The following is a 27,415-nucleotide window of genomic DNA, read 5'->3' as shown; positions in this document are numbered from 1 at the left end:
TTTTTTATTTAAAAAAGTAAATTTTTGTTAAAAGATAAATATTTAGCTCGATAAAAAGTATTTTATGAAGAAAAAGATAGGGTTATTAAATTCAAATGAATGACGGCGTTTTAGAGGCATTTTAAACATTCTTCCCACTTCATGTAAAAATTCTTTGTTGTCAATAATAAATGTTTGGCATTGAAGAATTTCCCCCAACATTTACACGATAGTGAGTTTATAATATGGATTCAAATTTTTATAAATGCCAAACTAACTTTTGGTTAAAGAAAACTACTTTGACTGAGACAAAATAAATGCCTAATTATTTTACTGTTTTAAAACGTATGCTTGAGAGGGATGTTTATAAGCACTTGAAATGCACACGACGTTTAAGCTACTATTATTGAAACATTATTTTAATTGGTTAATATTTCGATGTACATACCATTCCTAAGGAATGATGGATCTAATGTAAAGAAGATATGACGGGCTGGTTGAAAAAATAAAATTTCGTTAAAAAAAAATTAAAACGAAATAAATAACCGATTTTGGTTTTTGTGCCTTCAAATTCTGATTACAACTTAAATCTTTTTTTTTTTTTTTTTTTTGCGAATGTTTTAAAAGTAGGAGTGTGGTGTGCTACAACAACTAGACTAGACTAGAAACAGCTAGAAAGAAAAAAAGAATTCTCATTTACTTTTTTAAACACTACGCATATTCATTACTCCCGGACTCATTTGAAAAATGTACTAAGTGCTGTAGTCAAACTGATATCACATTACGTTCTTTTATTTTATTCCTTTGGAAAAAAAAAAAAATCAGAAACAATCAAGCTTGATAACATTTATGGGCGGTAACTAAAAGTATCCTATAGAACTGCGGTTCTCAATTTTTTTTAGCTTTGGAATTCTAAATAATTGAGCTTCTTCTGGTCCTAAAGGGAAAAAAAAAAGTTCATTAGCAACTGTGTATTGTAAATACACTAACTAAAACAAAAAGTCTACTAAATTTTAAAAATATTTAAGGAAAGGTCCATCTCAAATTTAATTACTTTATTTCGAATTGAAAAGCTCGATAAAAAATAAATATCGAATTTTTTATAAATGCATATTCTTTTTATAAATTTGTTTCACACATTTTAACTGAAAAAAAAAAATAAAGAAAAAATTATTACTTCCTTTTTAAGAGGCATTTTGCATAAAAAATTTCATGAAAATAACCAAAATATTATATAAATTATGGATCATTGATTCGATATAAATTTAATTATTACTGGTTAAGGAAAGTCGTTTCTCTTGAAAGAAAACAGTGAAATTCTTCCACGAAATAACGTTACGGTGTTCCGCTCAACACGGTAAACCTCACCTCTAGAACTTCAAATGTGAGAAGTAAGTTCAAGTTGGTGATGCCATCTATTGATTAAAATGAAAACTATTTAAGGTTTGATGTAATGACAATGTTCAGTATGACAACAGTGAATCATAAATATATTTATTTCAATGAATCTATTATGATAAAATAAAGAATGAGTTTGTGTGTCTCTCTTATAACTATAAATCTACTATCCTGTCAATTATCTATTTTCTTGAAATATGACAGCGGCTACAAGGAGCAAAGACGTTTGAAAATTTCAATTACTTCGTTTGGTAGATCCGTATGAAGAATGGAATTTTTTTATGAGCTTAGAATGCGCTATTGATAAAAATTAAACTGTCGCAGATGAGTTTTTTTTTCTTTCAAATATTTTAAAGAAAAAATATGAAAAGAAAATTATAAATTCATATATATTCGGTTGCTAGCTTATAGCTCTCATTAAAAAAGGAGTTTCAGATAATTAGCAAACAAAGCCTTTATTACATTAAAATGTAAAACCGCGGCATTTTGGATTTTAGGTTAGGCTTTGGGTTCTCTTTTTTTTTTCTTACGACATTTTTGCTCTCAACTACTTTTTGTAGATGGTGCATCATTCAATAGTATAAATAAAAAGTAATGTCGCGCTTTGTTGGATAAGGTAAAATAGCATATGGTAACTTTTAAAACTATAATTATTATTATTATTTTTTAAAAAATGTAAGGCAATGAAGTTAAGCAGTTTGGAATTTTAGAATAGGTACTTTAATACTGCATCGTAGTCTGTTTTTATATTTTCTAATACTTTTATTTATTGCTGCTGGAAATAGAAAAAAAAAAAAAAAAACGATTTTGAATTGTTGAAGTATTCTCTTCACTGCAATGACGCAAAAACATCGATATCGTTGATTTTTGATTTCGAAATCAGGTAGTCTTTCTGAAAATACTGATTTTTCAGAATTGTAATGATATAATTTTGTCTAATTAGACGTGAACCTTAAATTTTAGCGTGGTTCAAAATAGCAATAAATAAAGATCATCAACTTTCTCTCTCCCGTTCACACACAGTTGCGTTCGTTGACAAAAACATCACTCCGTGTGTGTATGTAAGTGAAGGACAAAAATAGTATAATTTGTCTTTGTAAAGAACTCCCCAATCCATTCGTTGGCTATGATTATGGTTGACTATTTCAAGTAAGGGCGTCGGGTCATTATTTAAGACGAGTTTCGGCTCGTGTTGGCTAGAGAAAGGAAATGAAGGGAGAAAGTCTTCTCTGAAATGCCCAATTTCTCGTTTCCTTAGCAGCAGACTTCCTGGCGAGAGAAGTTTTCTTTCTACAGACAAACTGTAGTGACCAGGGAGAGATCAAGACAAAAGCACAGGCCCAAGGGCCACCAAATTTTCCGGGCCCTCTACAAAAAATGTTTTGAAATTAAATTACCAAAGAGTAACCATAACAGTAAAAACGAGTCTTTTGAACTGCAAGAGAAACATTCTAAGGAATTTTAAAAGCAGACAATTGAAGATTATTTTTCGAAGATAAAGTTTATGCATCTATATGTTAAAGCAAAATATAAAACAAAACAATGTTATGTCAAAATAAAAAGTAGTTGGGTGACCACAAACAATAGATATTAGCGATTTTTGCTAAAAGTTCATATTCAAATAAAAATAGTTAAAGACTTAAGGTGACCACAAACAAGAACTATCATGGACATTTTCTGTGTCATTAAGCTGCAATTATTTATTAGTTTAACGAATACAGAGCCAGCCCACCTTACTTTCGAATTTGATTACTGCAATGTTGGTTGCGAGTTTGGTTTTATCACGATATAAAGAAAATTTGAAATAAAATAAATGAATTTTTTTTTTAATAGAAAAACGGTTTCTTTCAGTATTTAAAAGAAATAATAATATTGAGGACTTTTTACTAATTTTTGAGGCCTCCAGAGATTGTGAGCCCTAGGCGATAATCAGGCCCTGATAGTGCCTACCTTATCTCCTAATTTATATACTTATTGAATACAGCAGCGCTAGAATGCGCCACTTCCCAGACGAGCGGTCGCTAGTCCGAAACAGGTCACAATGCGAGTTTGATGTTTTGTTTTGTGATATCACATAAAAGTAGCATTGACTATTTAGTGTGACTTTTATCAGTCGGTAGTCACAAATACACTTTTCTGGGACTAAAAACATGAAAAAATTTGGAAGTCACATGAGAATCATCCTAATATCACATCATTTGCCTCATCGTTTTCTCATATTTACTTTCTTAGCTAATTTGTTTCATTGAAGACAACAGGTGAATATTTTTATGCGATATCCCAATTATACCAGTCATTGGAAAAGAATTCTCTTAAAATTAAATGCAGTTTGAGTGAAAGGTCTCTCCATTGACTTCAAAATTGTTATCAGAGATTTTCACATGAGATTTTATTTTTAGTCGGTGTCATTTTCCTGACTCGGAAATGTCACTTCTGTTGGTGTCGTGTCTATAAATAAACACAGTTTAGCTTCAATAAAAATGATCCCAACTGGTATAATTATAGGTGTAAATTAAACAAACTTACCAATTATGAATGATAAAACTGTTTTAAATAAATAAACAATTAAGGTTTTTGTTTAAGTTTGCATTTAATTTTATATCGTAAAGATGAGTTAGCTTTAAAAGATGAGAAGAGGCTTAGTTTTTTTTCGTAAGTAACTTTTTGCTTCTAATTTAACTTTCAATTCTAAAAGCAAATCATCGTCTCGAGTGCGCTCTGATTGCAACATGAAGTTATATCGTCAAAAATCTCTAAATTAGAAACTCACACGAAAATTTTGAATAAATGTTTATCTACTTATTTGCTTTGTTTCGATATTTTTTCGTGTTTCCTTATGTGATCTTCTCCTCATTGGGTGCAGATGTTTGTCTGGGGAGAGGTTTCAATGATCTCTCCTAAAGGTTTTCTTCAGCACAAAGTCTATGAAAAAAATCCCGTGCCTCCCATGAGTGTTCCTGATTGAAGGTGGTCTTTAGAGGAGGAATGCGAATCATAAATCGTCACAACAATTGCACTCACATGCGTGATTTTTTTAAAAATATTTCCGAGTGCCTCTCAATATGATTTTAAAAACAAATTTGCGTCCGTAAACGTGTTCGTTAAAAGTATTGTTTCCGCACACTATTGCACGATTCTCTAACGCTTGCAGAGTCTGACAGAATATTTTAGGTGCAAATATATATCTATGCCTTTTTCAAATTTAAGATTAACCACATAAATCTATTTTGATATTATCTATTAAAACTTTAAATAGATAATATCAAAATAGATTTATTTGGGGGTCCATGAACCACAGGTTGAAAAACTCTAATTTAAAGAAACAATTTGGAAGCTTTAAATTAGAAGTATATTCTTTCCTCAATATTAGAATTCCAAAGGTAGCAGCTGAAATACTTCGGATGTTAATCTCTCCTGTAATCTCCCCTCTCTCTCTCTCTGATATTCATCGCCCAACTTATTAGAGAAAATCGTTCCAAACTGAAATCTTCTAAATATAAGAGGTAAGCATGCATGCACTTATTATTAACAAAGTTACTTTTTAGGGAAAATGAGACCACAGAATCACCGATTTTTCGAAAATAAATTTATTTGAAGAGTAATGAAAAGTTAGTTTGTCAATTGGTTAACATTTTGTATCAATAAAACTCTTTGAAAGATTTTCTAACAATTAATTGACAATTTTGAGTTAAATAAAGTAGTTTAAATAGTTTTGAGTTCAAAAAAATTAAAATTTTTTATTATTATAAAATTATTTTGCGTTATTTATTTATTTATTTATTTATTTTTTTTGCTCTTTGCGTCGTACTTTTTAATTAGTATTATAGGTTTTGAAATTAGTATTATAGGTTTGAAATTAGTATTATAGGTATTGAATAATTTGTAAGGATTGCAATTTTGTTTGTTGTGGTTTGAGCGTAGCAAAAAATTTAATTTTGAAAAGGAAGGAAAATACCCCTTTAAAAGTCATTTGATAATTCATTTGAGTTTTTATGCTAAATTACGCCGAAGATGAACGAAGACTAAGCCAATATATGTTTCCATTGTGCGTCGGTAGTCAAAATGTAAAGATTTTCTGTGAACACTTCACTGAAAAAAACTGTGATGAAATATATCGAATCACACTTTGAAGGGAGTTAGTACTGAAGATAGGGGAAACAATCCAATCCTAGAAGGTCCATGCCTTTAATGAAACTTGGTGCACATGCAATGAATTTCGGATAAAGAGGATCTCAGATTTAGGTGACTGTGACATCAAGTCACAAGTTTAATTTAATTTTGGTATAATTTCGTTAATTCCTGTTACAAATCCTTATTTCCTGATATAATTCTTCTCGCCCCTTAATCTGTAGTGCAATGGGGACTTTCTCCCCCTGACTCTACGTTCACATTCCTTTAGCCCAACCCTTTTTCGTAGAATTTTACAGATGGTTGTCGGTATCTTTGATGTCAGCGTGCCTTACAAGATCGGAGATGTGTTTCTTAACCGTAACGCTNTTGATTTTTTTCTTAAAGAGACAAGCTAGTGAGGCATCGCTTCCGATGACATTTTTACGCTGAAAAGAATGATATTAATCTCGAAAAATGTACTTATTTTAGAATTCCATTTATTTGTATTAAGATTTTGTCAACTGCAGTATATAAATAAATAAAGAAAAATTATTTATGTAACTAAATGAATAAAATCTACCTAAGGAGTGATTTACGAGACTGCCCGACTCTGGGTACATTTGTAACTTTTTCAAAGTTACAAATATGTAACCACTTGCTGATAATTGAATCGGGTTGTTTCTTTTCATCAAAAATGACATTAATATAATAAATAAAGTAAATTGTGTGTTTCAGAAGAATGTTTTTACTATTCGTAGCTGTGTTAGTCTCAGTATCGATTCATTTCATATTGAAGAAATGGCGCCAAAGTAATCTCCACTCCCTCCAGACAGGAGAGGCGGGATGGTTCGGCGAAGAGGAGAAAGGTACTTTTCATCGTTTTTAATTGTTAAATATAATTATTAGTGTAATGTTGCTTAATCGGCCGATATTGTACACGAAATGGTTAAATTTAAAGACCACACACAAGATTCAGTTTCCGAAAAGAATGAAAATTTTTTATGAAATTTTAAAAAATAAATAGAACGAAAAGTTTTTTCAAATTTTTATTTCTAACAGCAGACTAAAAGACTACAGTAGACAGAAAAAACAAACAACAGAACAAGAAACAGGGATAATAAAACTGAAACTACAGTAAATCTGTAAATCGTTCATCTTAATCCGAACTCTCCACCCACAAGTGTCCATTGCAGACCCAAACGTCCTTTTGTTCACGCTGGCAAGATGGACTTGAAAGAATTTTTTTATACGATGCTTGGAGAGGAAATCGTGGTCAGTAGCGAGGCGAAAAGTAACAGCAGAGTTGTTCCTTGGCTATAACGGAACATTTGTATCCATTTCTTGTCTTTATTTGCTCTCTTATGTTATACCAAAAGTTCTCTCTTATAGATTTTTTAATGAACCGTTTAGCGTTGTAGAAAGGAATTGATTTATCCATAGACAAAGTAGTTAATAATATTTATGAAACTTTTAGGTAAAACAAATTGTGCAGTAGGTTTAAAACGTACCATTCTCTTTATCACCCCAGAAACACCTTTTGAATGCCCTTAAAAAATTCTACCCCTTTAAGAGTTAAAAATTAATAATCTAAACATTCTAGAGGAAGTCCGCATCAAAGGAGAAATCTATAACGTAGTCAGAACATCTGGCTAAAAGTTATCTGAAACCTCATTATTGTGACTTTGATCACAGTCAAGAAAACGGTCTGTCAATATTAACGGGGTTAGTACATAATTCCATCACCCTAAACAGATCTTCATCAAAAACAAGACTGGACCTGAAATCCATTGAATCTGAAAAACTCTTGTCATAAGTATAAAAAAAAATTAAAGAAAAAATAAATTAATTAATAAAATTACGATATAATTGAAGATGATGATAGTGACTAACGAGGCATTTGATTTATCCATTGAATTTTGTCCTCATAGCGTAACGAAGTAGCTCAATTCTGTTACTCTGCTTTTTAGCAAGGTTGTTCCTCTGAAAGTCCTTCCGAGGGATGCTGTTCTTTCGTTTTGAATTTATATCACAATTACTGGATACAATTAGGATATTTTGCTACTGTCCAGTGGCCTGTTTTAGAATTTTTAACATGTGGTCACTTTTTTAAAAATTGAATATTTCAAATGATTGAAAAAAGCTGTTGAGATTAGTAATGTGTTTTAAAGCATTTCGCAAAATATGGTAAACATTACAAAGTTCATTTCTAAAATGAAGAAGAAACAAGCGTGAAATGAAGTAATTTTTGGAATATTATGAAACATTCATAATAATTCTATGTTTGTTAAAAATAAAAATAATAAGCACATGGGGTGCAATTTCAACAAAAAAAGGTAATTATAGGGTTATAATTTGCAGACAATTTTTTAATCGTCCTCTGAAGGGTTGTCTGTCGATCGCTATGATGAAAATACTGCTTTTTTGCTTACCACATTTTAATCATGACTTTTGCACAGATTTGTTATTCAAATAATCTTCTTACTAAGAAGATATAGCGGCATAAGCAGGCAAATGAGTTAATTATTTATTTAAGTAAATTTTGTAGCCTTGTAATATCTTTGTTTTGTTGGTAGTCACGCACTTATGCGAGTAAAAGGTAGCAGAGATAAGTATTGCTTAACCTTTGTTCACTTGTGTTGTCTTCACTTTTTATTCTTCAATAGTGCAGGAATGTGACTTACTCAATGATTTGCGGCATTATTAATCCAGTAAAAAGTTCAGATTGCCTTTTAAAATACGAGTTTATTATTAGATAAACATAATTAGCAAATATAAATGCTTTTAACAAGATAGGGGATAGATGAGTAGTGAAGTGAAACTTATTAAGAGTTATAATTTACATAATTAAACAGCGCCATCCAGGGGCTACAATAATCAACAGTGAATAATTAAATTGGAAGATTGGTGATGAAATATCTATTTTATAATATGTTTATGCCCTGAAAAAGCACACGAAAATTTTAACTCAAAATTAAGGAATTAGTTCTTAAGAAAAAAACTTAAAGACAAACACGACAAAACAGAAGGATTCACAAAACTTGTAAAATCGAGATTTATGGAGATTTCTTTAGTGGTAGAAAAGCTTATGGGGCTTATCCGAAGTCACAATGAAGTTAATTATATTGCGTCAAATAAATTTGTAAAAAAGATTGGTGAATTATAATTAAATTGAAATTGAAAAATAAGCAAATGCAAAAAAAAAAAATATTATATGCAATACAGAACTTTATTACTGGACACTCAGCACGTATTTATGTGAAAAATTTTCTGTTAATTACTGCTACACAAAACAAAACTGGTTAAGCGAGATAGGTTGCGTGTATTTTATCAGCATTTGAAATGTATTAATCGTTCAAGATAAAAAAGGAGAAGTGCAAAATTTAAAACTTCACTTTAATAAGATTTAAAGAACATAGTCGTAGTTAACATTATACAGGATCCCATATGATAAAAAATCAAAAAAGATAGAAAAAGTTAAAAAGCGAAAGAAAAATCTTTTGCAATAGTATCTATACATATTTCATTGATTTGAATTCAGTTCAGTTCATTTTAAGTTACCTTTTCCAGGTTTGCTATAGAAGCTCACAGGTGCACAGGAATTTCAGTCCTAGAACCTAGTTTGTCACTTATTCCACTACAGTATTATTCATGTCTCGAAGATTTTATTTAAAAATATGCTTGAATTATTCTGGGTTATTCATAAGTTCATAACTTTGGCACCTCTCTTTCCCAGTTTGATTCCAAGAGAAAAGCGCACTATGAAATTTTAAATTTTTCTTTAACTCATAATTTTTCACAGGAAAAAAATATTTTCACAAGATAAATTCTAAATAAAACTTTTTTGAAGCTGCAATAAATAGGTTCCCTTACGTGAACATTCAGTCTTGAAACATTTGGCTGCCTGTTTTACAGAAGAAAGTGATTAACACAGTTTAAGATTCACCCTTTTTATTTCAATTAACATATCGAAGATATTTATTTAATAAACTGTATTATTTGTGAAAGGGGGAAATGAAGAATGCGAGCCATTCACCGTCCGTGTTCCTGAAGAGGTACTGACAGATTTAAGGCATCGTTTGGAAATAGCAAGGATCCCTCAGTCTCTGGTGGACACAAACTTCGAGTATGGCTTCCACTCGGACTATCTTCGAGAAGTGGTCAATTATTGGAAAACGGAGTACGATTGGCGTCGCCAGGAAGAACAACTCATCAACAGATACCCTCAGTTTAAAACAAAAATCGAAGGATTGAGAGTACACTTTATTCATGTCAAACCTATCCAGGCGGGAGAGAGAAAAGTAAGTTTTTTTTAATGAAAATAATTCTTCGTGTATAATAATTTAATAATCCCAAAGGTATTTCAAAAAAATAAAAGCCGTACGATACTTTTATTTCATAACCAGCGTTGAACAGTAGATCTGTTTTAGGGTTGAAATTTTTTACCCAACTAAGAAAACAAGATCTCCTGGAATCGGAGAAATTTGCCTTTGTGGGGAAATTTTTGGTAGAACTAACTCGCCTTTGCGTTACAGGGAGAAAAAAACAGCGAAAACCTCACAAAGGCTGCCCGGCGGCAAAGGATACTATCCGATGATACGTCTAACATGATCTTACGCCATGCGAGGCTGGAGCAGAATTCGTATCGATCAACGATAGCTGATATTTGAACTTGGGTCGCCTCTTAGTGTTATATATTAATTTTCAGTACATTAAATTTTTATTTAAAAAAAATCGAGACTTCACAGACCTATATTTGAATTGTAAAAAGGTATTTTCTTTTATTATTTTTAATCTGTTTTGTAGCATTGATTGGTGGCTGGGTCGCGAATTTTCCCTTTTTGAGTCTAAAATCCTTTCGCAAATGATTATTCCCTAGCAGGCGGTAAATGGCTGAACAGGAGTGACGTAACGGTATGAGAACCTATCAGCGAATGCCAGATGGCGCTTTTTCTCCCTCCTCTTTTTCGAATTTTTCGACGAAGAGCGCGTAACCTCTTTTGTTAAAAATTTTCTCTTATAGGTAGCGTTTACTATAGGACGCTTTGGCCTAAATGGCGTCCTGAATCCAGGGACCAGATAAGTACCATTTTGTTTAACCGAATTCAGAATCTAAATACTTTTTTTATTGCTTAGCAATGCGCCTTAAAGTAAAAAATGTATGAAATTATTGTAATAGTAAAACTTAACTTAAAGTAGGTTCTTAAAATAATAATTACTCCGTTCATCTAAAACCACGTGCGTGATAATTTTTTTTAACACAGCCAATTTGGTCAGTTGTTAAATTGCGAAATGGTTTCAATAAAAGAAATTAATTTGTTAAAATAAATCTGGAGAATTCCAAAATGATATGTTCTTTGTTTGAAAACTTTATTCTCAAATAATAGATACATAGTTTATCCCTTCATTACTTTTAGATAACATACTACACAGCAAAATTTTATAATTATAAGATCTTGGTATGAATTTGAATATGTAGCTAAAAACAGAATAGCTGAATTCTAGTTGAAATTATTCTTTCAAAACTAAAAAATACTTACCAAGAAAACGATAAAAATTAATTAAGAATCAGCACAAATGGCACTATTTCAAGTAATTTGGATAATTTTTTATTGTTTTCCGAATTATATGGATGCAGAAATATATATACTATTCTATAACGAAGAAGAATATTCTATAACTATTACAGTTCTGTGCGTTCTGAATCCACATTTATTCATTGTAATGACGAAAGCAATGTTGACTTCACTTTAATTTGTAATGAATTGAAGACAAAGAAATGCATTTTACCTTAATACATACATCTGTAACAGTAAGCGATAGCGAAATCGGAAGTTATCAGTTGCAAGTTTGTTGATAATAGAAGTTAAAAATTATTGAGAAATTTTTCTTCAAATGTTCGGCGTGTTCTGGGTCTGAAAGATATCCCAATATGATAAATTAATGCCTGATATTTTCAGGCTCCCGCTAGAGGGCGTACTCGAGTAAAAGAAATTAATTTGTTAAAATATTTGAAAATTATTTTAGAAGGTGCCGCATCGAAATTTTGAGTACCTAATGTATTCTAATTATTGTTTTAATGCAGAATATGTTTGTGTAAGTATCAATGCATGCAATCAAGATTTTTGTTTTAATGCATTTTTATTTAAAATGTTAATTATTCTTCAATTTTGACTATGTCTCATGCCATTTCTTTAGATAGGGTTAAAGATAGTGCACGTGCAGTCCGGTGCCATAAATCTCAAGGATTGTTTATAATTCTTCTAAATAACTAATTATTTCATTAAATTGTGTCAAATAACATAATATATGATTAATTCTAATCCAAATTGCAGCATAGTTAAACCGATTAATATTGCTATTTGATCTCGGGGCACGTGACTGGTCTGCATGAGCACATCGGACACTAGTAATTGATATTAAACGTAAGATATGACATTATTAATTATTTTAACGTTTAAGTTACAACGTAATTATTTCGATATTGAGTTATATTCATAACTCTTGATTTTTATTTACACACCACGCAAATTATACTTTTATTAAGTAATTATTCTAAGTACTATACGATCTAATGTATATCATCATTTTATTAAAGGATTAGTGTTAATGGAAAAATTCCAAATAACAGTAAAAGTTGTTAAAAATGAACCATGAAATAATATAAATTAAAACCACAAAAAACTAAAATTAGCAATCTCTAAAATTATAACACTAAACTAAACATTATAACAGTAGGGAAGTGGGCACTCTATTTACTGAGCCGCCGTAGATCGCCGTAGCCTAATTGAATAATACGGCCTTTTGCAAACATTCATCGTCATTTTTCTATGAACTATGCTAGTTGAAAAAATTTCCTGTTTTTTTCGAATCAGCCAGACACTTTTAGGATTATGGCAAAAGCTCAGCTGACATTTTTACTAATCAAGGAAACACTGGAAGTTCAGAACAAAAAAAAGTGCAATTTTTATTCGATTTTTTAAAAATTTCAACAGAATATTGGTAGCATTAGTAGTAGTCTGTGTACAAAATTTTAGAAAAAATAATAATTAGTTTTAAAGCTACAGCTAAAAGTCTCGTTTTTAATTATTGGTAATTAAAAAGTTCCTTGCGAACGAATTTCAATTTTTTGATTAAATATTTACCCAAATACGTTGTGTATAAGCATTTAAATACATTTAAGTGGTAATGGTCACCGTATAAAAATAAAACGTAACTAGGTACAAAATTTTAATTTTGTCTCCAGAAATTTCTTCAAAAAGCACGTTTCAATTATGTTTGTTCCTTTATTAAAACCTTCCTTATTGAACATTGAAAAATTCCCCTACGAGAAAAAAGCAACTTCGCCAACAGGAACTGCATATTGATGCACAGACCTTTTTCAAATTCATTATCTTATAAACTCTGTAAGAAAAACTCGGAGTTAAACATGGTTTGTTGCCTATTATTCATTAATTTTTTTAAATATCTTTAAAACTAAATTTTTCTCATTTTGAAGGTCAGATGTCCCTTTAAAAATGCATCATCCATTGTACATAAGCCTAATTTAATTGAAGTAGTTTGCAATTATGAGTAATGCATGTTTATAGTAAGAGTGCCTTGTTATAGGTTTATTGCAATAAGCCTCAGCAAAATCAGTCTGTTTTAGTTGTTACTTGCACATTTCTTAATGAGTGTAAAGGCACATATAAGCTGAATGTAATGAAAACTGAAAATATCTGACTGGTTAGAAGAAAATACTGGTGACTTTTACAATTCTTTTACAGCCGAGAGTGTTTCCTCTCCTCGTCCTACATGGGTGGCCGGGTTCTTTCGTCGAATTCTACAAACTGATACCGCTGTTGACAACTGAAAGGGATGACCAGGACTTCGTTTTCGAAGTGATATGCCCTTCCATTCCCGGATACGGATTTTCTGAATCTCCACACCAAAAAGGTATCACTTTCTTGTAAAAAGTCTTCATATTTCCGGATTTCTTATGAAATTTGTATTATAGGATACAATCATCGCTATTTAATTGAAAAATCACAAAAGTTTTTTTCAGAATTTTACACATTACTTTCCAGCAATGAACAGCAAAATTGGAGTGCGAAACGGAAACTGAGGAATATACAAATAAATACTATTACCTTAATCCTTTCTTTTTATTTTCCAGTGTCAGTGGTGATTGGACAAATATTTTTTTTATTAGTAATTTAAATTGTAATCTATTTTCCAAAATATGCATAGTTTTTTGTATTCTAAAGACATGTATGGAGTTATAATATCAAATTTCATATTATTTTTCAAATTCTTCTTTCAAACTTGATTCAACGATGCGTGAACGCTGGCAAAAATAACGTTAATTGTGTGCCAATTTCACCCACTATAACGGTTAAAATGACTGACATTATTGAAAGTGGAACCCGTTTTTCTGGGAGTGTATTTTTAATAAATCTATTGTAGCTATTCTGAGCTAAAACAAATTTTACGTAATATTCGTGAATAAGAAAAAATTAGCTTGAAACAAAATTCGTTACTTTTCATTTTTAACAAAATACGATTATTTTAGGAAAAACATCTTCAATTTGTAATAAATAGAACATAGAATTTATTTAAAACAACGAAAAACAAATTTTTACGGAAAACTAAGCACCTATAACTATTATAACTTTGCACGACATATTTTGCTGGTTGTAGATCACAATCGGTGTTTATTTCGTATTTCTAGAGGAAGATTTCAGAGGTTATAGGCAAAAAGAGGATAAAATAGAAAAAGCAATAGCAATTAAGTCAGTATAGTCCATAGAATCTAATCTGTGCCTAGTTTCTGACTATTTCTCCCAAAAGAGATCCAGCATTGAATGACTCAAGTGAAAGGCACCCATTTCGTTATTTGCAAAATTTGTTTGGTACAACGTCTATACGATGCAGATTTTTTAATGGATGGGCATGGTCAGAAGAGGCATAAAATGCAGCAACTGATCTCTTTCTAGACCATATCCAGAACACCACAAATCCACATTTTTGATTATTCCTTTCAACAATATCTCCCCAAAGCTTTCCAAACAGAATATTTTTTTTGTATTTTTCCTCAGTGTGAAAAGGAATGGGATTATCACTTATTTGGAAGAATTTTGACTCCTTGCAATCACAATCATTTCAGCTGCAATTTAAACTTTTGTAGGTTTTGGCACAAGAGCCGCGGGCAGAGTTTTTAAGACCCTGATGGAACGACTGGGACATTCTAAATTCTACGTTCAAGGAGGAGACTGGGGTGCAATAATTGCCATGAACATGTCCAAAGTTTATCCGGACAAGTAAGTTTTCAAATTGTGGTGTATTATTACTCATGAAATCGGGATCCATATTTTACGGCATACATGAAAAAGTAATACCGGCGCACTGTTTTGACCCTTTCATGGTCATAAGAAATCACAGCATTTCATTGGAGACAAGAAAGGTTTTCATGCATACTTTTATCAGTTCCCTTTCATTCTATATTAAGAAAATAAATGTATGAAACCACTTCACATAAATGCAATAATGTATTTCAGATGCTTATTCTATTAAAACAAAAGACAATGATAGTGACGTACAAATAAAAGCACAGGAATAATTTCGATTCTATTTCTGTACCTTTAATTGTCTTTTACGCACTTTTTTACAAGTCTACGCATAGCAAAGCATACCCTATATTCCTTTTGTTCACTTTATTAATTAATATAATTGAAAATAAATTAATGAATAAATTGAGGTATGAAAAATGGAATTTGAGAACTGAATGAGGTAAGAACACAATGATTTGAGAATTGGTATTAAGAACAATATTGAAATTGGGATTTGAAAATTTGGAATACTGTTAAGTCTCTTAAAATAAAACTAAAGGTTCATTATAAGCCTAAAAGAACTATCAGACAGATTATAAAACACCGAAGTCTTTTCCAAGCAGCCAGATGCATTGTAAAATGCCGGTGAGATTTGCTAAGAGCAGATTTTTCAACTTGCCTTTTTCTGTTTCTGCCATTACAGGATATTAGGAGTTCACGTGAACTACTTCACCTTCAATGCTTTCAGTTTCTCATTGGCAGCGAAATACATCCTGGCGAGTGTCTGTCCCTCTTTCGTCTCCCCCCAACAGTACAAGTGCATCTACCCCTTCAGAGAGATGATTAGAAACATGATAGAAGCAACAGGCTATTTTCACATTCAAAGCACCAGACCAGACACATTGGGTGAGTAGATTAACGAGTTTTTTAAAAAAGTTTTTAGCCAATGAAAATGAGTTTAAGTACCTTAAACTCGTGGCAAACCTATAATTTTAACAATTACATAACCATCTTGTGGTAAAAAATTATCAGGGCCTTAGATAAGAAACTCAAAAATTTAAAAGTTATTAAACTTTTTCAAAACTTACCGATTTGGTGAGATTTTTTCATGTAGACTAAAATGATCGAATTCAATGATTAGTTTTCATTTTTGGCAAATTTTTATGAGCTCAGATAATAGAGCGTTGGAGTTACTTTTTAAATGTTCAATAATAGAGCGTTGAAGTAACTTTTCAAATGTAAAAAAGAATTAAATCACAAACTCTTTTCATTCCCTAGATTTCGCCATTTTACTTATCATTCCGTATCATTGCAATTTGAAGTAACCGCATGTGCACACCTGCAGTGTGCTTATGGGAATGTCAGAGAAGCGCGCATGCACTCTTTTGAATGAAATTGTTTCTGTAAATGGTCATGAGCAAAAGAAAGACATTTTTCAAAATTCCGTTAGATGGCAAAACGCAAACCTAATGATTGAAAAGAAATTATCGAAAGAGCGGTAATTTATTACGATTTTATCATACGGATGAGAACATTGTAAATGCATCCCTTTTATATCTTGAGGTTTTGTGAAAGATTCGTCTTAAGATCAAGTTCGTTAAATAACTTAGGAGAATTATGCAACACCGTTCTATTTTATTACCACGTTTATATAAACTTGCCTTCGTGTATGTCTGTCCGGGTGGAATTTTGTAATCGATTTTAAACTAACTTCCCGACTAGCTACAAACTTCAAATTTAGCACACAGTTCAGAATTGGATGACAATGCATGAAAATGAAGAGAAAAAAGACATGCAAAGTANAGCCAATGAAAATGAGTTTAAGTACCTTAAACTCGTGGCAAACCTATAATTTTAACAATTACATAACCATATATATATATATATATATATAAATTAAAAACAATGTATGTATTCATTCTTTTAGCTGTGTTTAAAGAAGTGTCTTAAATTAACACAATTAAGACACGTAAATTAAAGCTTAAAATACTTTCTCAAAATTTTCCCTTTTTCTTTGCAATTTTCTTACCGGTGCAAAAAGTTCATTCGCGTCTCTTTTATATAAATTTTTCAATACCTATAAAGCAATTGCGTGCTTATTGAGCCCACAGAACGTAAAGATATGTTGGATAGAAATGAAGCGCGAGCATGCGTAGAAGCAAACATCAAAACTTACGATATACGTTCGAGATGATGCGTCGAACCACGGAATCTCCCATATTCATTAATGGCCACATTCTGAATATATATAAAGGCCGTCTGATTAAAATAGATTAAAGTTGACCTAGCACAACTGATGAAATCTCACAGCAGTTATGAGAATATTTGGAAAAAAGCATTCTATCAATGTGATGAGAGTCGTCTCAAAGGAGTTATAACGTATCCTTAACAGAAAATGTTTAATTAAATCTTTCACTAAAATATGATTGCAAAAAATATATCAGTCTAAATGAATGGACTTGAAATTGTGATCCTTTAAATTGCTTTCGGATTATTTTTACCTAAATATGAAAAAAATGATTGTCTTTGATATTCGGAAGGACTCCTTTAAAATATCACTGCAATCGATTAATATATTTTGTCCCCTGCCATCTTAAATATGAAAACATCAAAATATCGTAAAGATGCTGTGAACTTGGCACAAAAGTTTCAGAAGACACATTTTTTATTCCATCATGATTATCGTTCGTTCATTCAAAATATGAATTATAATGGAATGTTCAGTTATTAGTTTTTTTTAAGTATTTCAAACAATTTTTGGAAATCGGATTCGGTTTCAACAATTCTGAGTAGAGATGAAGTCTAAAGCTATATGACATTCTTAGATGAAAAATGTACTTTTGCAACAAAGATGAAAACAGATAATGAATAATAACAACCTGATTCCAAGTTATTTATTATTGAACCGATTTGTATCGATATGATGCCTTTAACTACAAGTTTAATAAAAAAATATATTTTTTCATAGACACATAAGGAAATTAAAATTGTTATTAGGTATGTGGATTAAAAAAAATTAAAAAATGTGTAAAATTCAAAGGTTATCATTCAACTTTACTGGTTCCACTTTAGTGTTTTTTAATCCCTATTGATACCAATTGAATTTTCAAATGTAATTTTACGTAATGTAAGGGAAAAAATCAACCTGGAGTTTATTTTATTCAGAAGGTTTCAGTGAGATTACTAATATTGATTAGACGTGAGTTACTAATTTAATATTTTTGAATTATTAAATTTGTTCTTTTTATTAACTCAGATACACAACTGTCTGACAATAAATCTTCCTAAATTCGAAAGGAGTCTAACTTTTAAGAGTATCAACTAATCATACCACGCATTTTGAAGCATCTAAAAAGATACAGCAACAGCCCCCTCCAAAAAAGTAGAACATATTATTCTTTTCGAGTGTTATTTCAGATTTAAGGTTTCAAATTAAGCTAAGTGTACTGCATCTCTGAAGCCTTCAATCGTCTCTAACACTAGATTTAAAAATAAAATTGAAAAGCACGATACGCTCTTTAAGAACAAGGTAATGTTTGTTTGTTTAAAGAATTCCTCTCGAGCACGGCTGGTGACTATGATCACGTGGTTCTTCAACTAGGAGTTTGGGGGGGACAAGTATTGACAGGGATCGGCGAGAGAAGTATTTCTAAATTATTCCACAGCAGCAGAGAACTACAGAGGATGCTGTGACTGAAAGACGCACTTTAAATCCAATTTGTATCTTGTATTCTTTTAAAGCATTTTTATTGTGGACACTATAGCTACTTCAATGAGCACATGAACCAGGCGCAACTTGTCCTTTCCTGGATGGTGATTGGTGTAGAGAAAAACCGTGTTAATCTTTTAAAATTTAATTTGTTTATTGCTTACAATTTTGTGAATCTGAACTTGCCTTGTTCTTATTGATTCATTCAATTGTTTTGGGGAAAAGATTCGAGTAGAAATCATGAACTTGACTCTTTTTCACTTGTAGCTATACGATAAAGACTGCAATGGGCACTCTACTGTTAATTGATGCATACGTTTCTTTTGTAAGCATTTCGCTGGCTAGATTTTTATTCTGCATACAGATTAAAATGCTTGTTTAAGAAAATGGACCCAGTACGAAATACGTGGTAAAGAAAATCGACTGGCTACTTAATAAAAAAGATCATAACATTTGATTAAATTTTTAAACTTTTTTACAAGGTTGTTATGGGTTCTATAAATTTATAGTAGTGTTAATAAATTGACATTGTGCAAATTAATAACCCACTTTATCGTTTAGTGTGCTGAATTCAAAGAGATTAACGTGAAGTTTAATCTGTAATATACTCAGCTGCTCCGATTCTAAAGTTGGGGATTTTGCCCCGTATTGATTAAGCTCAATGTTTAAAAAAAGCAGAGAAATGTCATTACAAGCTTTTTTGTTTAGTTGTTCAGTTCGGAATAAACATTGAAAAACTGCCATTTTCTTAACCACACATTTTGAGCTGAAACCGTTTTTTTAAGCTCGCATTTCAAGCAGCGTTCATTTTCTTAAACACGCATGTCGAGTTGTGTCCATTTTATTAAGCAGGCTATTCGAGCTATGAGCATTTTTTTAAACACGCGTTTTGATCTGTGTCCAGAATAAAAAGGCTCACCGAAGATTTACAGTCATTTTTCAACGCATATGTTAACGGCTAAAACCAAGATATAAATTGACTTACAAATCTCTTAGCATACGCACTGAATGATAGTCCGGTGGGACTGGCTGCCTACATTCTGGAGAAATTCGCCCTCTGGACAGATTCGACCCACAAATACCTTCCTGACGGTGGACTGACCAAGAAGTTCACCCTGGACGAGCTGCTGACGAACGTCATGATATACTGGGTGAACGCGAACATTTCCTCTACTCACCGCTTTTATAAAGAAACTTTTAATGACGATCACAGGAGTGACTACGAAAAGTAAGTTCTAAGGGGGACATTTTTTTATTGAATTTGAGATCCACTATTTTTTTAATGCTTCTAAAAAGTTATAATGTGGAACATTTTGGGGTGCATTCATTTGTCCCTTCCAAGGTTTTCAATTTTAAAGCTGCTGTTGCTGTCAGTCGAATCAGACTGATTGGCAGCAACAGCGCCGTCACGAATTGTTCACCTTTCGTACTGGATATTGTGACATCAAGTCACAAGTTTAATTTAATTTTGGTATAATTTCGTTAATTCATGATACAAATCCTTATTTGCTGATCTAATTCTTCTCGCCCCTTAATCTGTAGTGCAATGGGGACTTTCTCCCCCTGACTTTACATTCACATTCCTTTAGCCCTGCCCCTTCTTTTTTTCTTAGAAAGACACCTGTTTGCCGGTATCTTTGATGTCAGCGTGTCTCACAAAATCTGAGATGTGTTCCTTAACCGTAACGGTGGTAAAATAATTGTGAAAACATCTCAACTTTCTGAAAATAAGTAATTTAACTTTAACTTTAAGCAAGAGGATAAATATCGGAGCGCAAGGGACGCTCGTGGCATTCAAAAAATCGTTTTCATGTAGCTCTCCGCTAAACGGAGTTTCATTTTTTCTCCCCCCTCCCCCCTGAGGTCGGAGCATGGCGTTAACACTGCCATTGCTGATGGTCGTGGCCAGGGCTCGAAAAACAGCCCGTCCGCCCGTCCTCGGCGGTCAAAAATTCTCCGCGGACAACAAATTTCTCGAATTCGACGTCCGCGCGGACGGCCATTTTCCCGTTAATGTTCGTNTCCTCCCCCCTGAGGTCGGAACATGGCGTTAACACCGCCATTGCTGATGGTCGTGGCTGCATTCGCATTTTAAGTGTAAAAAAAACTTGTATTTTTCTTCAAGAAAACCATCTACCATTCTCAGCATGTTTTGGTGAATGATCACCGCTCAATGATTTCCTCAAAATGACAGTGGTTGCAGCTTCCCTTTGTGCCAAATGATGAAATTCATCGGAGTTTGTGTTGGTGTGGCGTTATATCGGCTGTCATGGTTTTCGCTGGTAAATGTTTGCAGAAGATGAAGTTATTCTGCATTGATTGCGCTTTTCTTGGGCTTGCGGACTCGTTCTGGCAGAACGAAGATCTCTAAAATGAAGAACCTTCCAGTCTCTCCTATTTTAGTACCTTCTCCATACGCTTACTGTGTTGTCGCCCTGATGCTAAATCAAGTTATAATAAAATAAATATGAATTTTCCACTTCATCTGAACTCTGGACTTGTTCTTTAAATTTTTACTCTTTTGTGGACAATATATGGATTGCTTTCCTTTTTAGTACAGCTATCTGGACCAAGACAAGGTATGATTTATTTACTTCAGTTTTTTTTTGGGGGGGGGGTTAATTCAACGCTTTAAAATGTACTGCCACTAAATCTATTTCTCATGTGCCTTCCTGTTTTTTTTTTGCATAATTGTCTTAAGTAATCTCTTCCTTTAGTATTCATTTATTAATACCCAGCAGTTACCGGAACATCTATTTTTTTTTTCAGATGAAGTGGAAAATTCATATTTATTTTATTATAACTTGATTTAGCATCAGGGCGACAACACAGTAAGCGTATGGAGAAGGTACTGGAATAGGAGAGGCTGGAAGGTTCTTCATTTTAGAGGTCTTCGTTCTGCCAGAACGAGTCCGCAAGCTCAAGAAAAGCGCAATCAATGCAGAATAACTTCATCTTCTGCAAACATTTACCAGCGAAACCCATGACAGCCGATATAACGCCACACCAACACAAACTCCGATGAATTTCATCATTTGGCACAAAGGGAAGCTGCAACCACTGTCATTTTGAGGAAATCATTGCGCGGTGATCATTCACCAAAACATGCTGAGAATGGTAGATGGTTTTCTTGAAGAAAAATACAAGTTTTTTTTACACTTAAAATGCGAATGCAGCCACGACCATCAGCAATGGCGGTGTTAACGCTATGCTCCGACCTCAGGGGGGAGGAGGGAGAAAAAATGAAACTCCGTTTAGCGGAGAGCTACATGAAAACGATTTTTTGAATGCCACGAGCGTCCCTTNAATCTCTTCCTTTAGTATTCATTTATTAATACCCAGCAGTTACCGGAACATCTATTTTTCTTTTTTCAGATGAAGTGGAAAATTCATATTTATTTTATTATAACTTGATTTAACATCAGGACGACAACACAGTAAGCGTATGGAGAAGGTACTGGAATAGGAGAGGCTGGAAGGTTCTTTATTTTAGAGGTCTTCGTTCGGCCAGAACGAGTCCGCAAGTTTAAGAAAAGCGCAATCAACGCAGGATAACTTCATCTTCTGCAAACATTTACCAGCGAAAACCATGACAGCCGATATAACACCACACCAACACAAACTCCGATGAATTTCATCATTTGGCACAAAGGAAAGCTGCAACCACTGTCATTTTGAGGAAATCATTGCGCGGTGATCATTCACCAAAACATGCTGAGAATGGTAGATGGTTTTCTTGAAGAAAAATACAAGTTTTTTTTACACTTAAAATGCGAATGCAGCCACGACCATCAGCAATGGCGGTGTTAACGCTATGCTCCGACCTCAGGGGGGAGGAGGGAGAAAAAATGAAACTCCGTTTAGCGGAGAGCTACATGAAAACGATTTTTTGAATGCCACGAGCGTCCCTTGCGCTCCAATATTTATCCTCTTGCTTAAAGTTAAAGTTAAATTACTTATTTTCAGAAAGTTGAGACGTTTTCACAATTATTTTACCAGCGTTACGGTTAAGGAAGACATCTCAGATTTTGTGAGACACGCTGACATCAAAGATACCGGCAAACAGGTGTCTTTCTGAGAAAAAAAGAAGGGGCAGGGCTAAAGGAATGTGAACGTAAAGTCAGGGGGAGAAAGTCCCCATTGCACTACAGATTAAGAGGTGAGAAGAATTAGATCAGCAAATAAGGATTTGTATCATGAATAAACGAAATTATACCAAAATTAAATTAAACTTGTGACTTGATGTCACAGATATCATTCCCAATAATCGGGGATTCACACATCATTCAACCATAACCAAGCACCTAGCCCCATTTTCAGGACTATATCTCTTCACTACGATAGTATGCCACGCAATTTTAAGACTGGTCAGACGACGTGGACCAAACCTAGCCTGCACCCCTCTCCAGACTTCCACTCCACCAACAAAGAGCGGAATTTCACCCACGATATGTTCAGCATGCGCTTTGCTGTCGGTTATTTTAACGGCTGTCAGGATCTAACTTACGATCTCCAGCTCTCCACTAGTTGTGTGAGCGATGCCGTAATCGACAGTGCCTCCCAGGTGCCATATTAGTGCTTTATTAAATTTACGAAAACTGATCTAGGTATTTCTTTTTCTCTTACAGGCAAAACAGATTCTATCTTTATTCAGGGTTCGTATCGTCCTTACAAAATAAAGTCTGGTTCTAATTTTGCTTGAAAGAAGTACTTTGAAAGAAATTTGAAAAAAAAGGAGGGAGAAGTCTTACAATAACTTTCATTTTAGAATTTAAAACCAGAGATTTTGATTGTTAATATATCTAATAGTTATTAAAGCATTGTAGTAATTATAACCATATGTATCTACTATTTTAGATAATTTCATCTTTTTATATCTGCTACTATATTTGTTTTTTAACAAACGTATGGATCGAGTTATCTAGATATCCTCTGTTATCTCTAAGTCAATTCCTTACCACAATCGAAAAACGATAAGAAAAAAAGTGCCCAATTGATATCGAGCTTAGTTTCTTAATATTGATCACCCCTGTTCTAATTCATGAGAAGTTTGTCAGAAGAACTGTGCTTCTACTGGAAATGCAAATGAACGAGCTGTCATTCGAACCTTCAATTAAAGTAAAATGTTGCGTTGTTTTCCAAACAATGAAAAAAATGTGATTTTATTGTTTTGAATCTTTGTAATCATTATTGAAATGTTATATCTACAAACATAATTTCAAATTTCAACAGAACACACTTTCTTATGTCCAGACAAAAAAGTACGTAAATACAGAAAAAAAAAGAAGAAAAAAAAATAATTTTATTGAGATCAAATTTTAAATCTATATATCCGGAAAAACTGTAAACATTCGTTAATTGCATGACTAGTTCAAAATTAAAATTAAAAGAGACGAGATGCTCATCATGCATTTGATTGAACAACAACGTGCGTTTTTGGTATTAGAATATCACAGGTTCGATTACGGTATTGGTATTCCTTTCAAGATCACTGTAAAGAGTACAGCCCTATCTTTTCGTACTAATAAGTTCCAAAACGTTTGTGCATTAAAAATGTACAACTTTCACAATATCGTTTGTTTCACTGTTAATACTGAAATGAGTCTGTCCTCCGCTCTTGAATAAGCCAACTTGATTCAAAAAGTTTCCCATCGAGAGCGATTAAACACCCAACATATCTTTCCATTGTTCCCACCAAACATGTTTCTAAGCCTGAACTTCTATCTTTCGTGCATTTTTCTTTAATTGTTTGTTTTTAGTTTTCATTCCTCAGGTACTACGACCTGGTCTTTTTCCAATTTGGATCAATTAAAAACAAATTTGCACATTGCCCTAAATAAGATTAAATAGTTGTTTTACGTAAAATCGGATAATGGTTAGTATGCCCATTTTAAACCGGCTTTTGAAGCCTGCATAGCTTATAAATCATTTGAAATCTTCCGAAAAAGAAACATTCAGAAGAAGTACGATTTTCTAACGAAGAACTTAGGTAACGTCATTGTGCTTTGAACATGGTAATTGGCAATTTATCTAGTAATTTTCTGTGAGATATGTAGATAGATTCTTAAAAGTGAAATCGAACCATTTTATCAAAAGTTATTCATCACTTTATAAAAATTGTAAAGTTATGAATTCAATTTTAAAAACCCGTCACAGGAGAGGAATTGAAATCCAACAATGACGTACTTGCATGTCAAAAACAGATCAAATGGTACAAAAAATTTATAACCAAAAGTTTTTTAATACATAGAAAAAAAATTTTTTTTTCTCCAAATAGAGATGGATAGCTTATGTGCTTATGAAATCGTGAGAGCTTTTTTTACTCCTCTCTTAAACCAGTTATAAATGAAATGGTTTTACTTCTTTTTCCCATGTCATCCCTCCTTCAAAATATTCAAAAGTGAGAGAGGTTTTAAATCAAATTCTCATATTCACTTTCAGAATGTCTAAGACTCTGCCTCTGTAAGGTCCACAGCAAATTTAACAAAAGCAACTTCGGCGCAACTCTATACGTAGATCAACGCTCATCAATACCAGTCACGACTTTTGTATGAAATTGGTTTCCTCCACGCAATTCAAACAAATCTATTACTAATATAAAAGAAATATACCACCAAATGATACTCTTATTGCTTTTTATTGAAATTTCGAGTTTTGATAGTCAATAGTAATTTTTTATTTTATACTGCAATTATAAACGTCATACTCACAGCAACAGATCCAAAGTGCATGCAACGTCAAACATGTAGCTTAATAGGTCAAAATTGTTGAAATTGATTTGCTATTTCTAATCCCTATGCATATCAATATTAGGGATTTTTTTTATTATGTTTTTTTACATTTATTTCTTTGATTTTCAGAATGCCCATTGAAGTGCCGTGTGGAATAACCAATTGCGTGAATGATTTGCCCGCACCCAAGTTCTTCATTTCACGAAATTTGGTGAAGAATCTGGTGGTGCACAGCTCGCACGATAAAGGGGGGCACTTCTTAGCGTTGGAAGAACCTCAGCTGCTGGCTGACGATATCTGGAAGTTCGTACGACTGGTGGAAGAAAGAAAAATATCTCAGCTTATCAGGGAAAAGCTAAAGAAGAAATAAGATGACTGATGGTAATTGGAATCTTATTGCATGTCTACAATTTCGTTTGCCAGCAATAAACAAACATCCATTTAGCTTCATAAGTGTTTAGATTTTTACTTCATCGCTTGTAAAGTACCACAGAGGAATGCCCTGTACTATATTTCACAGGTTATATTCAAATGCAAAATTTAAGTTGGGTGTTAAGTTAAAAGTAAGTTAAGTCCAGGGTGGTTATCGTCTTCTTAATTAGACATGAAGGTAAATTTATACCAGGAAAATGGATAAAATTAAATAAATAAAACAATTTGTTTTGGAAAAATATCATGTTATAGGGTGAAAATTTCGTTTAACGAGTTTTTTTAAATTTTAGTTCTTCTGTTATTAAAAACTAGAAAAACTCGAATCCTTGACCATAGATGACGCTACTGGAAAACAAAAACAATCGCACCCCTTGCCTTAATGGCCAATGACAACAACAACAGTTATTAAAAACAACTCAAAAAGTTTCAGACAGATGGTGTTGAAAATCTCTTCGACTGATCTTTCCGTTGCTTCGCGAATTCACCATCCAGTTACAACAAATGATTGCGGCAAGAATATTGATAATTTGATTTTTCTTTCACAAAAGATTTCGAACGTTTTGATGTAATTTTCTATTACTTTTCTTTGACTTACAGATTTTACTGCCTACAGTTCCATCTGTTGTAAAATTTTTGAACTAAAACTGAAAACTCCATAGATAAAATACATACCCAGTCACGTAAATCTTCTGCAAGATGCGTCTTTTTTAACAGTTATCGTCTTCCTGTTATAACGTTTTGAAAACCTTTAGACTATAATTTTGGACACCTTGTATTACTCTCCGGCTATCAAGAGATGGATCCCGAAATTCTCTGTTAGCAACTAAGACCCCAAACTTATTTTGGAAGATACACTGCTACCTTAATGATGTTTCTGTGGCAAAGCTTTAATAAGATCTACGTCTGATGCTCCAGAGTATCAAGTTTTTCCCTTTTGGTTGGCAGCAGTTATTTTTTTCTCGTGCTCCTAAGTTATTTCGTTCATTACTATCGGAAATCTGGTAAACAAAGGAATCATTGGAAATCAGACCATTAAAATTGAATTCTAGAACGTGAAGATCCAATTATTAGATATAAAGTTATTCAGGGTGCTTCTTTTTTTTTTCCCATTGTACGTTATCTTGAAGGATATAAAAAGAAACATTAATCACTAAAATCCTAAATATTTGATAATCATTTCTTATCATTTCTTAGATTAAAAATTCACTGTCAAGAAGAGCATAGAGTTTGAAGGTGAAAAGAACAAATTTATAAAAAGTGCTTTAGAACAACAAACTATGTAAAAATGAATTAACATTTCTTAATAACTTCTCGTACTTAACTGAGCCAATTTTTTATTCAAAACCATTTTAAACATTGGTGTGAACTATTCTCTCCATTAAAGCATGTCTAAAAGTAGGGAAGTAGTAACAATATTTCGATAGTTGTTTGTAGTCGCTATAACTTCAATGAAGTAATTGTAGTTAACTACAAAGAAAATTTATTTTTTCCGACCACTGCATAAAGGTTTTTAGGTTACTGAAAATAGATTTATCCAACACGATTCTGCGCTAATACTAAGAGTATTCAATAATAGTACGAAACACATTTTGGTTACTTTATGATTGATTCACCAGAATTCAATCTAGCGGATTTGGTTCATCTTGGAAGCAAAGATAGTGTTAATCCTCATAAGGCATTCTTAAAGAAATTCTTGTACCAGAAACAAAATATCTGCATATAGGAGATATTTTTATGACTCGTTTATATCT

General features: G+C 32.6%; 1 protein-coding gene across 1 annotated transcript; it reads left to right on the top strand.

Annotated features, from left to right (window-relative positions):
- Positions 1–4,805: 4,805 nt before the first annotated feature.
- On the top strand, positions 4,806–25,685 carry LOC107443465 (epoxide hydrolase 1). The gene is made up of 8 exons (XM_043050084.2): positions 4,806–4,880; positions 6,223–6,353; positions 9,493–9,785; positions 13,251–13,419; positions 14,651–14,783; positions 15,496–15,698; positions 19,498–19,729; positions 25,362–25,685. The coding sequence occupies exons 2-8, from the start codon at positions 6,227–6,229 to the stop codon at positions 25,600–25,602; spliced, it is 1,398 nt and encodes a 465-aa protein (XP_042906018.1). The 5' UTR covers positions 4,806–4,880; positions 6,223–6,226; the 3' UTR covers positions 25,603–25,685.
- Positions 25,686–27,415: the final 1,730 nt, after the last annotated feature.

The sequence above is a fragment of the Parasteatoda tepidariorum genome, chromosome 3 (genome assembly GCF_043381705.1).
Source record: "Parasteatoda tepidariorum isolate YZ-2023 chromosome 3, CAS_Ptep_4.0, whole genome shotgun sequence".
Taxonomy (NCBI): domain Eukaryota; kingdom Metazoa; phylum Arthropoda; class Arachnida; order Araneae; family Theridiidae; genus Parasteatoda; species Parasteatoda tepidariorum.
The sequence above is the reverse complement of the archived record's forward strand: the minus strand, read 5'-3'. Positions and strand labels throughout refer to the sequence as shown.

What these genes read in the sequence shown, in the direction of transcription:
- LOC107443465 (XM_043050084.2), top strand. Translation starts at nt 6,227, where the DNA reads ATGTTTTTACTATTCGTAGCTGTGTTAGTCTCAGTATCGATTCATTTC. An exon ending in TCCAGGCGGGAGAGAGAAAA is followed by an intron (nt 9,786 to 13,250) that starts GTAAGTTTTTTT and finishes ATTCTTTTACAG; the next exon opens with CCGAGAGTGTTTCCTCTCCT. An exon ending in TCCAAAGTTTATCCGGACAA is followed by an intron (nt 14,784 to 15,495) that starts GTAAGTTTTCAA and finishes CTGCCATTACAG; the next exon opens with GATATTAGGAGTTCACGTGA.